This window comes from Dermacentor silvarum, chromosome 2 (genome assembly GCF_013339745.2).
Source record: "Dermacentor silvarum isolate Dsil-2018 chromosome 2, BIME_Dsil_1.4, whole genome shotgun sequence".
Lineage (NCBI taxonomy): Eukaryota > Metazoa > Arthropoda > Arachnida > Ixodida > Ixodidae > Dermacentor > Dermacentor silvarum.
Window position 1 is genome coordinate 210330723 of NC_051155.1, and position 14767 is coordinate 210345489.

The 14767-nt window shown below is 48.6% G+C and overlaps 1 protein-coding gene across 1 annotated transcript; it reads right to left on the reverse strand.

Moving 5' to 3' along the window:
- Positions 1-123: 123 nt before the first annotated feature.
- Positions 124-12665, reverse strand: LOC119440686 (luciferin 4-monooxygenase-like). The gene is made up of 4 exons (XM_037705576.2): positions 12400-12665; positions 10411-10555; positions 1688-1948; positions 124-479 (listed from the first exon to the last, which is right to left on the reverse strand). The coding sequence occupies exons 1-4, from the start codon at positions 12508-12510 to the stop codon at positions 322-324; spliced, it is 675 nt and encodes a 224-aa protein (XP_037561504.1). The 5' UTR covers positions 12511-12665; the 3' UTR covers positions 124-321.
- Between the last annotated feature and the right edge of the window lie 2102 nt (positions 12666-14767).

The window sequence follows — 14767 nt, forward strand, 5'->3', positions numbered from 1 at the left end:
CTGGTACATGCCAATGTGTGACGCCATTATCGCATCGCAGACTTAATAACACGTCCTTAATATTCGTTTAGCAAAGCCGTGTTTAACCTAAAAACAGCAATTCCGACTTGACAGTAGTGTGTTTGCAGTTTTAATGTCAACAATTCGTGCAGAGTGCGTACATTGGAGGGCGTTATTAGAGACAATAATTGAATTTACGCTGTACAAATGTGAAACTTCGGAAAAACCTTACATCTGGACGAAAGATAGCCTGACGGCTTTATTAGGCTACGGGGCACTGAAAGTGACAAAAAAAAAAAAACACCCTTTAATGTACGGCAATTACTCCATGGTTGAAAATACTGTCTCACGGTCGATTCTTTGCAGTGAAAGAATGAGTGTGGGCAAGTCGCGCCGTTGCATCTTTCCCGTCTCGGTTCTTGGGATGACGTCAGTGAAGTAGACTCCACCGTAAAGGTGCTTCCACGGGGACAGACGAGCTGCATAGGAAAGTAAAAAAAAATTCTTTATTGACGTCGTAAAAGACTTCCCATGTTGTGCTCCCGTTTTCGCAGCAATTTCAACAAAAGTATGCTATCCAAACAACATGCGAACGGAGGTGACTCCAGATGGCGCGACAGAAATCCTCTTGCTCTGTCATTGCTCCCCTTTCTGAAACGCTTCCTCGGGGCAGTTCAATAATTTCGAAGTGTTTACCGTAATTTTTACGGAAGCTATGAAAGCGCCCTTTCCTTCATGGCCACTCTTTTCCAGGTTCAAAACCATCGTACTCCTCTTTCGTGGGTCTGTGACCCGGAAGGCCGGCGGCATCGCGAGTGATTGTTGCTAGTGCGTCGCAGTAACTCAGGAGGTGGTCCATAGCACTAACGTTCACTCATCCGCCCACAATGCCAAGCTATATGATATGCACACTTTCATTTTTCAGTAGTTTATTTATGTACGATGGGCACTGTGGGTATTAAACGTGACGCATGCGCACTGCCATTTCCCGCAGCGTCAAACTTCGCACAGACCTCAACGTTTTTGCTGGGCTATACTGTACTTTTTAAGAAGTACAAACAGGTAGGTTGCTCAATTGTTAGCGTAGGAGCACCGGTAATTAGGTGCGCTTTGAAAGAAATGTTTAGCTCGGGCAAACTCCAATATTCCTGCTCAAATGCACCTAAATTGCAAGAGTGCTGTGGTTAGGAAAGCTCGCATCCAATTCTGATATGAAAGAAATCCGTCTCTTCTTGAAGAAAGAAGATTGCAGAGGCAGGCGGGGCAAGCAGGCTTTATATATTGTGTCCTTAACTGCTTCACAAAAACCGTTTCTATTGCATGAAAATAAAAGAAAGAAAGAGAAAGAAAGAAGACGATGTGATAAAAAGAACGCATGCGGGATAGGTTGAAGACACTTTGATGACTGTCACCCTATATCAACTATGTCAACTAGTGTATACTTTCTTGCGTGAACCGAAATTAACGCAGTCTGCGTATTGCAATATTGTCATACTCTGGCAAAACGTAATATTCCACGATGCCACCCTAGTGCTGAGAATCGATCAGGGCACCACAGTAACACCGGCACGTGAAGCGAACGCTCACAATTAGGTTCTCTCAATCCCGCTACATTTACATCCCGGCCCCGAATGTTCCCCTCGCATCCCCGGGAGCCTCTTTCGAGCAGAAGACCATGGTAACTCACCCGCGACGTGGGCCTTGAGTTCTTCGGCCAGCTCTTGGCCCCTGTTCTCGCAACGGGACCGGAGCACCACGATGGCGGCAGGCACCACGCCGGCGACTTCACTAGGCACGCCCAGCACGGCGGCTTCGGCCACGTCTGGGTGTTCCATGAGACAGTTCTCGATTTCGCAGGGACACGCTTTCCTGCCGAAGCAGTCCAGCGTGAACTTGACCCGGTCAACTAGGTACAGGCGCCCGTCCTCGTCGTAGAAACCGAGGTCACCTGCGCGGTGTAGGCGTGCGTTCCGACTGACATTTGAAGACCACCACTTTTCTAACTAGACCATTGTTTCTCTAGTTTCCCGTGCATCCAACAAGCCCAACTTAATACGCCGTTCTCAGCCGCTTTGATGACATATTGGTCTTGGAAGAAAAAAAAAAAAAAGATGACTGGCCATCACGGCCTTGCGAAAGTAGATGTCCAGCGAAGCTGTTGTACAACTGCTGAGGGGGGAATGTAATGCTTTAATGCTTTAGAGTAATGGTAGTAATGGTAGTTATGGTAATATGGTAACAACATTGAAATCAGTTGCTAGGCTGGTTCTTTCATACACGAAAGGCTAGAGACGTCACTTCCCACGTCGCAATTTGCCGTCGCCACGGCAGCTTGCGCAACAGTAATCTTTACCGGGAGGCGTATGCGGGGAGCGCTACGTGCTTTGCATTGCCATCAGGGGCGCTATAACGTAAAATGATTCCAAACTGTTTTGATTCCAATTTCTGCAATCAGCCTCCACGATTGGACAAAACATTTTTGGGCCACTCCCACCTTCTCCTATCTGCCCCGGACGTCACGAAAACCGCGATAGCTCCCCATCTGATATAACGTGTACACACTGATTATGCATGATTAAACCGCACAAAAGAAAAATAATTATTCCTGATTCGACGCCTTTTCACCATTAGCGCTCTGCTATTGGTCCAATGTTTTCTGGCTATGCCCACTACGCCTGTCTGTCACGCGACCTCACAAAACCGCGAAAACTCACACGTCAAAGTGACGTGTACGCGAAAAAAAAAAGCATTAATATGCCGAACAAAGCTGAAAAAATTTTCTGAATAGCCACAGACTGCCCCGTTCCGAAAGGAATAGAAGATGGCTGCCCGCCGATCGCTCATGCCCTCGCTACTCGCACCTGCCGGTGAGCATGTATTTATTTGCGCATGATAAACCTTTTTGCGTGGCAGTAAAACGTTATCGAGCCCTTTCGGCACGTATACGACATCGCTCTGCCAACTATTCCTTGCTGAGGATCCGTTTTAACGGCATTCTTATCCTTCCGTTGCACGCCGCCGCGATTTTCGACCAGCCACCGCAAGCTAAGCAAGGCGAAGCGGACCAATCGGAGAAGCCGGCACCACCCGCTTCATGCGGCTATCTATTTTCACTGCGCTGGCTCGGCCCCATCGAAACCCTCTCCACTAGAGCGTGCTCCTCGCCTCTTGTCAGCCAATTAGATAAGAAAGACCGCTGAGTGTAGACAATGTTATTGGTTTTGAAAGCGAACAAAGGTGACCTCCTATAAAGGAGAAGAGTGATTGGGTTGTTGAGACAACGCGGCGGGTCAACGCCCGGTGCTTTCGTCGGTGGTTACGTAAATTTGACGTCAGGAGTTTGGAATCAAAACAGTTTGGAATCATTTTACCTTATAGCGCCCCAGGGCCGGTATTTTGTAGCGATGACTTTAAAGTAATAATGCCTTTTAGCGCTTATCGCGCTTTGTCAGTGGTCAGAGCGACGGTCCGCTCGCGTTATCATCGGGATCAGCCGGCCGTGAGCGGTGGGTGATAAGACTATTCCAAAATAAGTCATAAGGCATCGCTACAAAATCTCGGCCCAGGAGTGGCTTATCATTAATTATGTGAATCGGATGCTTGCGTTGTCCTTGTTCTTTATTGAAACGTATGCTGTTTGATATGTTGTGTGCGTGATTCCAAAGAATGTATGTACTGTTCGCTTCATTCTGCTCAGTGCTTGAAGCCTCTGCCTTAAGGGGGTACGAGCCACTGCTACTGGCCCTGCAATGCCGCCGGGATCGGCCCAAATTTTTGCTGATGGCCGCGGACACGAAAAATGCCAACCAACTAGAGGGTAACAGCTTCGCTCTAATAAAATATTCTGGAACCTTGGTCGAAGCACTCGTGCATGGCAAAAAGCCACAATATCTCTGCGGCTTCTTTTGAAGGCGGTGGAACTGCACGACTACCTGTGACCATCGGTATAAACATTCCCGTGCGAGTGTGTCCACCACGCTGACCCGCCGCGGTGTATGGCTTGGTGGCTATGGCGTTGCGCTTATGAGTTCGACGTCGCGGGTTCGATCCCGGCTGCGGCGGCCGCATTTCGATGGGGCCGAAATGCAAAAACGCTCGTAGACGTAGGCTTAGACGCGCGTTAAAGAGCTCCGGGTGGTCAAAATCAATCCGGAGTGCTTACTAGGTCGTGCTTCATATTCAGACAAATCTGATGGATTTCTGCGGCGCCAATGCAGCACATGCATTACTAAAAGTTATACAGCCCGTTCTCCGTAAGAGGTACTTTATGTCTACTGAATTGCTTATTGTCTTGTCCACTGTTCCTGCGACGACGCACTGTTGCATACCCTGCAGTCAGGCCCGTAGCCGGGGGGGGGGGGGGGGGGGGGGGGGTTAAATTGTCATCTGTCCCTGTTTTACCGAAAATAAGTACTGAAAGTAGGTGCTTTCCTCAAAAAGTCAAGGCCTTCAGCAAATCCCCCCCCCCCCCCCCCCCCAAAAAAAAAAAAAAAAAAAAAAAAAAAAAATCCTGGCCACGGGCCTGCCAGCAGTGCTCCGGAACGCAACTAACAGGATTTTGGTATTTCCTACGACCCGCCCATTTCTGTCACACAATTCGAATTTCGTCCGCACGTGAATCCTCACATTGCAGACACCCTCACTAGAGGATAGGATAGGGATGAACTTTATTTGTCCAGCAGTTCTGGCTGTTGGTGCCCGGGGCTAGGCTGCCAGGGGTCCATCGCCGGAGAAAAATCTTTCGAGATCCTCGGCAATGGCACTGGCCCGCTGGACGGACCACTACTGGTCCTCGGGTGCCTCGCTGAGGAGGGCGGCTTGCCATCTCTCAGCGAGGCGCCCCGCTTCAGAGGGTCCTGCTGTTATCTTCCCCCTTATTCTTGGTCCTTCATCTTCAGGGCGTTGGCATTCCCAAAGTATATGGGCCATATCAGCCCGTTCGTGCTCGCACCACGGGTAGCCGGGCGACGGGTGCAGCGCGGGCCACAGGCGGGGCAGGTGGTAGGGGTTGGTGAAAGTGCCCGTCTGCAACCGCCTCAGGTCGACTGCCTGGGACCTGTCCAGCCACCCGTGTAGTTGTGGATATGTCATACGTTCTTTCCTGTAGTGTGCAAGAACCTCTCGGCACGAAGCCGGAAACTCCTCGATATCGCGGTCGGCGTCCCCGTGGCCCCCAGCTCCGTCCGCCGCGATTTGGGTTGTGTTGGTAATTCCTCCGCTGGGGTCCCGCACAACAACGGCGGCTGCCCTTTGGGTGATCGCGTCGCGGCGGGTAAGTTGCCTCGCGACGAGATAGGCACACTCATTGTGGTTGGGCGGGATGCCGGTGTGTTTTCGGCCGTTAGTATTAGGGAACATTGTGCTACTTGCAATTCTCCGAAATATGTTTTTCGACATCGGAAGCCTAAGTTTGAAACGAGGATTTGTAATGGATATTGCGGATACATTGTACACACCTAATGACGGTGACGGCTTCATTGTAAATTGTTGAGATCTGCGCACTTTCCTTACTGCTGGCATATACGTAGAGCGCAACGACCTCCTTCTGTTGCAATACTTCGACCATCAGATGGCAGCTATTACACAGGAGCTTGTTTTCGAGCGATACCGTGTTACACATAGTATTTGTATTGCTGAAGTCTTCGGTGTATCATGTTTCGAGATGTGTCACGATGCAAACTTTAACTTGCGAGAGCACGTTGTACCTAGTGTTCGCACAGTATCCTGTCATCCTGTGTAAAGACTCGCATCATCATCATCACCACCATCGGTCTATTTTTATGTCCACTGCAGGACGAAGGCCCCTATACCAGCCATCTCTAATCACCCCCTATCTTGAGCTAGCTGATTCCAACTTGCGACTGACAGTTTCCTAATTTCATCACCCCACCTAATTTTCTGCCGTCCTCAACTGCGCTTCCCTTCCCTTGGCACCCATTCTGTAAATATAATAGTCCGCCGGTTATGCCCTACGCATTACATGGCCTGCCAAGCTAATTTTTTTCTCTTAATGTCAACTAAAATATCGGCTATCCCCGTTTGCTCTCTGATCCACACCGTCCTCTTTCTGTCCCTTAACGTTACTAACATTTTGTAGCGAGAGCTACATTGGCCGCATTCTCGCCATGTCGCTGTGGCTGGTGGCCGCACCGCCAGCTGAGCCGTTGCCTAGCAACCACTGCCGCTGGCAGCGCCGCTCGCCGCGCCATCTGGCGTCGTCTGCTCGAGTTATCACGCCACGGCGACGCGCCGCCGCCGCCGCCGCAGTTGAACGCTTGCATCTGGCATGACGTCAGAGGAGGAGCCGGTGAATCCGCGTTGCGACAGAGGAGGAGTCGGCGTTGCATCGTATATATATATAGAAGGGGCGGCTCGGTGGGATTCGTCGGCAGATATGAAAGGTGAGTCGGAGAGACTGAAAGAAGCCAGGCTTCGTCGTCGGATCGAAACCATGAGCAGGCAGCGAGCCGAGGAGACGGAAGAAGAACGAGCCGCAGGCCTCGAGAACGTCGTAAATACGAAGCGGCCAGGCGAGTGCATTCAGATTAGGATAGCGCTCGAAACGGGTTCAAGTCACTGGACGACAACCCCTTATCCTCCCGACCATCGGGCCGGGCGGTCTTTGTGGCAATTGAGAAACAACAAGATGAAGACTTTCAAAATAAATGCGTTACAATTTAAAAATGTCTGGTCTTCAATGTAGCCATAACTTAACGAGAGGTAACAACCAAACCTAAACACTCAGACGTACGGAGCTAAACGATAAAGATGTAACCGTAGAGAGAACCAAGCTAAACAATAACACTAACCGTACCTCTCGCTACGCACACCCAGGCATAACTGAGTTAAGCCACAGCCAATTTTTAGTTCCCTTACTTTTTGCGCGGTCTTTACCTTTTCTAGAACTTTTTTGTTAACCTCCAAGTTTCTGCCCAACACCTTAGCACCGGCAGATGGAATCATTGCACGCTTTTTATTTCAATGACAGTAGTAAGCTCCCAGTAAGGATTAGATAATGCCTGCCTTGTGCACTCCAATCCATTTTTACTCTTCTGTGAGTTTCCTTCTCATGATCAGGGTCCACTGTGTGTAATTTTAACGAGCACCAGTCGGAATTTTTTGTTTTGCATAAAACGACACTTTTCTCGCTCTGTCTTTTTATTCCCATTTTCTTTCCCCAATGCACAGTAGCAACTCTGAACTTTGATTCAGGCCGACTTCGCAACTTGTATATCACAATTAGTGTATCTCCATCTATCTCTCTGGGGAGAAAACGGGTCACGTTCCTTTGTTGCGTTACACGTCACCCGAACATGCGAGTGTGGTTTCGTATGACAAAATGAAGCTTCTGGAGATAATAAAGCAATTTTCATATTCTTGATGTCGACAGTGCTACGCAGTGGAGTGGGTAAAGAAAAGCTGTAGTATTATGGCATGCGCGTAATTTTGGCAGTTACTTTCGGAGCGAATGACAGCCGTGCCAGGCAACCCGACTGCAGCAGTGTTATTACAGCGTAAGCTGTTATGGGCTTATTCCAATAGCCGTTTCGGTTCGCGATGGTGTCCGTCGCCGCCACCGCCTCCACGGCCGGTGGCCGGTGTCCGTAACCGCTACCACCGGAAACGCAAATAAAAAAACAAACACCCGTTCCCATCTGGATCGAACCCGCGCCCGCCCTGCGTGGGAGCACATACTCTCCCACTGAGCCACGCAATCGCATGCTGTCAGGCGGCAGAAAAATGCCTTATAAGTGCGCCCTAGGCAGGCGCGCAGGTGCAGACGACGAGATGCGATTCAGACGAGGCGCGCGCGCGATCCCGAACCTCCGCCAGTATGGTGGCGCCATCTAGTTAAGGCGCCTGCAAACGCAGCATGCCTTACATGTAAGTTGCATATAGCAGTTGCATGCTGCATGTAACTAGACCTGGTTAACTCAAGCAGGCTAGCTGGCTATTTGTCACCAGCCTAGCTGTTTTGAAGATTTCAATAAATAATCATGATCAACAACTTCAACGTACCGTGCCACGAGTCAAGTGATGTGAGATGTGCGCCACGTATTCTGGATACCTCTTCGGCACACGTTATGCCGTCTCCTCGCAAGGTACGAACCGGTGCTGAAGAAGCGAATCGTAGAGCTACGTGCACGGGTACAACCAGGCATCATTGGGCTCAGCAGACTGATGTGCCGAGATAATTACAAGCCGCAGCTCGCCGTCGACGCCGGGCGGACAGTTCAGACCGTTCTCGTCAAAACGAGGCGAACAGACTTTCCCGCGAAGACCCTGTTGTGCGTGGTGCCGAAATTGGAGCTACTCTTGAGCCGCTCCACCAGCTGTGACTGTGCTGCGTGTGCCTCGCAGGCCTGTGACTTTTTTCCTCTGTCTGAAGTTAACAATTTACAAGCTTTTTAAAAATTTTAGAACACAAAAAGCAACATGAGAAGGTTAGCTCATGCTTCCTTCCATGTGTTGGCAGTTGTAGTCCCGCATTGCTCGTTCAACGTCTATTGTTTGCGCAAGTGTTGATTGCCATGGCTTTAGGTAAGTGAGCACAATGTATGTTTGTATGCAACAAAAGAGGGAGTCGGCGCGGTTATTAATTTTAAACACGGTTATTAATTTTAACAACTTCTAATCTATACAAACATGGCGCTTGGTCTACTGCTGTGCATAGTGGGGCGCTCCCCCGTGAGCAATGGGCAGGCTTCAGAAAAATATGCGTTTAAAAGGCTATCACGGTTTCACATGAGTGCCGAACATACAAGTCTTCCATGAGATGAAGTATCCCGTCAGAAAGTCATCCGTTACGCACTAAAGTTTCATGTTCAGGCTCACTAATTACGCCCGTAATATTACGCATAACCTTCCTTATTTCTGAGTACTACTCATTCGTAACGACGAACGCTGATTTCAGGCATAAATATTGTGGATTTATTAAGGTATAAACATTTTGGGGGTATATCGTAGGCCCATTAATGTAACGAGCCTACGATATACTGCCAAAATATTTACTTTAACCGGAGTTTCCCAATAAACACCAATACCTCAGAACCCATCTTTTAAGCAAATATATAGTAATGACATTAAAAAAAAATATGCGGATCCTATGCACTGTGGGAATCGATATAGGCAAAGCTTTCTTTGCTGTTTGCTTTGATTGACGTAATTAGCGGTGATGTTCCTGGCGAATGTTTAATTTCTTCAGCGTTTAGTCCAGCACGCGAGTGGTGAATTGATGTTAAACGTTACCTTGCGTGCACCACTGCATGCTGCTTGTCTGCGTAGTACACAGAGCACACCGGGGTAGGTGTTGTTTTATTGAGGAGTTGTTGTGCGCCATACTTCATAACCTCTGCGAGAGTTGAGCATATATATTCATTGCCTCACATGGCACATCGCATCGTGGCATAAGTATTACAATTTAATTGAATCATGGGGCTGTACGTGCCAAAGCCACAATCGGATTACGAGGTACGCTGTGGAAGCGGACTCCAGATTAATTTTGACACCATGGTGCTGTTTAACGTGTCCCTAAATCTAAGTGCACGATCGTTTTTTTTTTTTTAAATTTCGTCCCCGTCAAAATGCGGCGGCCGCGGTCGGGATCAAACCCGCCACCGCGAGCAATGCCGTAGCCGCAAAGCTACCACGGCGGGCACAGAAGTGTTGATTTGACGTGTGACCGCTTCTGTGGTGTCACCGCCTATAGACCATACGGTGCGCTTTAGCGCGGCTCTGCTTCTGCACGCCCTGCGTAAGTTGTCCGCTTGACGAATTTGCATGGTGCTTATTTTTCAGAAATAGCAGAAATGTACAGTACCATACCTTGAGCTTAAATTTATCCCGTCTGCCGGCAACCGCTGCCGTGTGCATAGCGTTTCCTTGCCTTCTCACGTCACCTTTTACGTAAATCCAAGAATCAGTTGCTAAATCAAAGGAAATCAAGTAAATCAAGGGAATCCGTTGAATATGATGCGCTATTTCATTTAGAGGTCGATGTGCTTTACAGATAACTATGAGTCGAGCTTATGTGCTCAGGTTTTATGAAAAATCCATTTTGTTATGATTCAGAATAGAGGTGCGCTTAATCGCACTGCTTTCACGGTCAGCCTACAGGGGTTATGTACGCATAAGCCTGTAAAGCTGGCACTAGCCTCGTTGTGCGCACATATAGCCTTTGTACATTTGTCCGCAAGTATATTCGCCGGGATACCGATGCAAGCAGCAAGCATTGGCATGGTCAACCATTTTTAAGCAATCTTGCTGGCTTATGCTGCCGATAATGAATTGATGACCAGTGACTGACGCTAGAAATATCTCGTAGCCACGCTGACAACGTCACGGGGATTTTCGAGTTGCTTCGCACACGGGACCATAGAACGTGCATGCAAATTTTCGTATGCATCTTACCTGTATGGAGCCATCCTTGCGCATCGATAACAGCGTCCGTTTCGGCAGCCACATTGTAGTACCCTTTCATAACGGAAGGAGAATGCACTAGAACTTCGCCTTCTTCCATAGGCCCTAACACTGCGCCGGATCCAGCGTCAACGACCTGAAAAAAAAAAAAAAGGTTTTATTAAAAGTGAGAGGCAGCGACAGCAATATATCTAGACCACTGCTACGTGCAGTAACTTTCGCAGTGTTCTGCGCATATTCGTTTGCGTAATTAGTTCACAAAGGCGCGAGATCACATTGCATGGGAGAACTACGGTTTCTGCTTTCTGCCCTGTCCCATACTGTGCTTTTGCCAGCTCGCATCACTAAGTTCTTTATCCTGAGTTATTATTGCCGCACATAAAGAAGCCCGAGGCACTTCGTGCATGAATGTGCTTTTAGCACTGACACTTTGAGACTGATGTTTGAATGACGTCTCGCTGTTGGTTGAAGCCTCAGCTTGTCGAAGTGAAAATCTCGGATCATAAGATGGCTGGAAGGCCCTATTTTATCTCTGGCAAAAGGACGCGATAATCATTAGCAAATTGCTATCTGACAACCGCCTACGGTGCCGACGCGAGTGAAGCTGGAAAGTTTGTGTAACATCTGTCGCCGTGAAATTGCGTAAAACAACGTTTGCTCTCGGTTTCTTCTTCGTCAATGTTAATTTGTACAGCAGCAACTTATACAATCCCGTACGAGCATTTTTCAGCGTTCATTGAGCCTGCTAAACTTTAGCAAACCACCCGGCAACGTTGCAGACTTGAATGTGAGCTGATCTAGATGGCGTTAAGTAGTCTTTGATTGAGCTTAATGAGTTTTCGATTAGGGGTCCCAAGTACGCTTGCTTCTGGTCACCGCTTAAGTTGGGCTCATTTCCTGAATAACGCGGGTTTGCTAGGCGCTATGCTACATTATTCGTCTGCGTCATTACTCTTGGCGCTGTACAGGATATGCATGTACAAGAATGCAGCATGCTGCAGAGGCAAATAAAATCGAATGATAACGTGGCGGTTCAGAAATAATTTTCCAGCCTCTGGTGAGAGATGCATACACTGAGAAATGGTTCTTTACCTGATTAGGTATTGAATAACTACGAAACCTATACAGAAAAGTGAGCGCAATTTCATATAGTTGGAGCTTTTGCATCAAGTTGTAGCAAATATGTACTTGCTACAACCTGATGCACCTACCTGATGCGGCGTCGGTGGGCGCTACAACATTATTCGGTTTTACCGAACAGAGTTGGCTAGTCGTAAAATCACAGAGGCGTCGGAAGCGGAGAAGCATGGTCTTGAAAGTGGTATACCAAACGCATATAGTGAGCGTATGCTTAAATGGAGAGTGTTGTGCGCATGTTGGCAAGGTGTAACAGAGAAGTTGTTTAGCCTTGTTGGATATTGCATAATCATCTGTACAGCACGGGAACGCCGTGCAAGGAGGCAGAGTGGACGACATCGCTGGCTTCCAAGAAGTTCGTTTGAAAAAAAAAAAAAAAAAAACGCGCGCGATATGTCGTGCAAGTGGCCAGTATCGCGAACAGTTCACCGTCGTGTGGAATGAAACATGCACATGTGAGATTCAAGCAAGAGGATATCTACGTACACATTCGCCCCCTAGCTCTCCAAAGGGAAATAGACGAAACATTAATTAACCAAAAGTACATCGAATGACGTTTGTCACAGGCATCGATTAGGCGCGAAATATCTTTATTTCATTGGTTTCATTTCGAGCTGTTTTTTAGCTAAGAATGGAGAGAACTCTAGTACTCGAGACATTCAGAGGTCTAAACTGTCAGGAGCACCATGGCAACCGCACCACACAACCGGACGAGATATATGACGCAGACGAGGAGCATCCCGCATAGTTTTGACAAAAGGCTGTACTTACCGCACGTCACGGGAATCTGGAAGGCCGAAATATCCGTCATATGTAAAGGTTATCGAGATAAGAGTCACGTACCTTGACCCTGGTTCCGGGAAACGGAAAGCCGACGTTGTCGTAGCAGCGCTCTCCGCGTGGTGGCAGAGTCAGAAGGCCGCAGGTCTCCGTAGTGCCGTACGCGTTACGCATCTCGTCGGGTTGTAACGCGGCCACGACTTCTTGAGCGACGGCCGCCGACAGAGGCGCCCCCGCTAGCAAGATGCTCTTCAGCGAAGGTGGAGGTCCGTCGCCCCTCTGCAGCACGTTGCCGCGCGTAGCCGAGAGCGCGAAGAGGTGGGCTCATGAACCACGTCACCTGTGCAGCAAGCCGGAGTGGATCGGCGTTTTATATACAGGGAGATTTTCGTACACTGTGCGAAGTAGAAGTTATGGAGACAAAGCGCGAATATGTAAGGCTCTCAGAAGTGCTGAGGAAAGGCCAGCACGTGATCTCTCCGCGTCCCTGCTACTCTGCCTAGTAAACTCTTTGTTATTGCGACATAAATTACATGGGACACTCGAGGCACGTTTTCGTCGTCGCCATGATGTTCTGCATATACTGGTATTTATGCATTAGTATGCTATATTTTTAGCCTGTGCCGCAAATGCAAGATTGATGTTATACTATTTGTCGGCCAACGTCGCTCAAACCATGTCAGTGTGAAAAAATACCCGATTCACTGTCAGGGATACTCACGGGTGGTGGCTGGATGCATTGTTCCTCGTATCTAAAGCATGGAGGATTACTCGATGAAAATGTCAAAAGAAATACGTTGCTCTGAACCTTATGTCTGGCAATGGCGTCGGCGAGGCCGTGTTTTCGCTGGCGTTGCTCCATCATCAGGAATGTGGCGCCGAGGTACAGTGCCTTGAGGTACAGCGAGAACCCAATGAACGTGCATATGTTTGCCCCATTGACGCATATGTCGTGGGACGTCAGTGGCTGAGTTGTCCTACGTAAAAATAGATCAAAATGAACAAAATGTGGCTTTTACGTCCCAAGGCCATAATATGGCGGCGAGAGACACCGTTCTGGATGGCTATATGTTAATTTTGTCCACGTGGGGTTCTTTAATGTGCCCAGCCCAAAAGGCCCTACACTAGATTTCTTGCATTGCGCCCATAGGAATGCGGCCACCATTTCCAGGAATCGAACCCGCGCCCTCACCTAACAAGAAATCAATCAATCAATCAATCAATCAGAATGAAACAAATTTTTTAATTTGTTTACATCTCCGCGTCTATAGTCAGCGGATGAGCCGTCTGTTGCTTAACACAGATGTCATTAAATATGCGTAGAATAAGGAATTAACGAATACTGCCCCTCGATATATATTTTAAGCACTATAATTACGCTTACGTATATATGATGCCCTCGTATATATATATATCGTCACCGCTTCGGCCTGCCTCATTCACCTCTGACCGCCGCCCGGAAAACTAAGTAATGCAGTTTTCGGAGGAAAAACTGCATTCAGCGACAGGACTACAGTTCCTCCAGCGCGCCCTTGTAATATGATGTCCGTGTTTGTTGAAGGTGTGCACGTTGAAGCTTTGGTGGACACCGGTGCGACTTTATCTGTTGTACATTCTGATTTGTGTAGGCGTCTCAGGAAAGTTACGACGCCTTATGATGGACCCGCGCTGGCAGCAGCTCAAGGGAAAACAATCCGCCCTTCCCCGTTTTGTACAGTGCGTGCATCCATCGATGGTATCGTCCACTACATACAATTTGCTGTGCTGTCGCCCTGCTCCCACCAGCTCATTTTAGGATGGGATTTCCTTGCCTCTGCTTCTGCTGCTATATGTTGTGGGCAAGGTGTCGTACATATGACCGACACCGACTATTCGTTCGGCGATGAACCGTACCAGCCACTTCGTCTACTCGCTGCAAAAGATACCGAGCTACCTCCAGGCTGTCGGCAAATTCTGACCATCACGTCCGACGTCATCGACCACGGCGATGTGTTAGTGTTACCTTGTGCGCGTTGGCTCACAGAAGGGATAGCCATTGTTTCAGGCCTAGTTAGATTTGATAATGGTTCTGCGCTTCTCGCAGCAAGGAACACAACACCTGAGAAAATTCTACTTCCTAAAGACATCACAAATTTGGCTTGCGTTGCTGATTCAGAGCCTCTCTCTGTCATTCCCCTCAAGGCTGCTCTCTCTGAAATCCCTCCTGCTGGACATTCTGCCTCTACCTCCGCTCTTGGTGCTGTAATCAGCTCGGACTTGACCCCTTCGCAGACGCAACAGCTCCTTGCCTTGTTGAAGAAGCAAGAAAGTTCATTTGACGCCCATTCTTCGACATTGGGACAGACGACCGTCACAGCGCATCGGATTCAGACAGACGGCAGATCCATCGTGCGTCGCCGGCCGTATCGTGTCTCTCTAGCTGAGCGCAAAA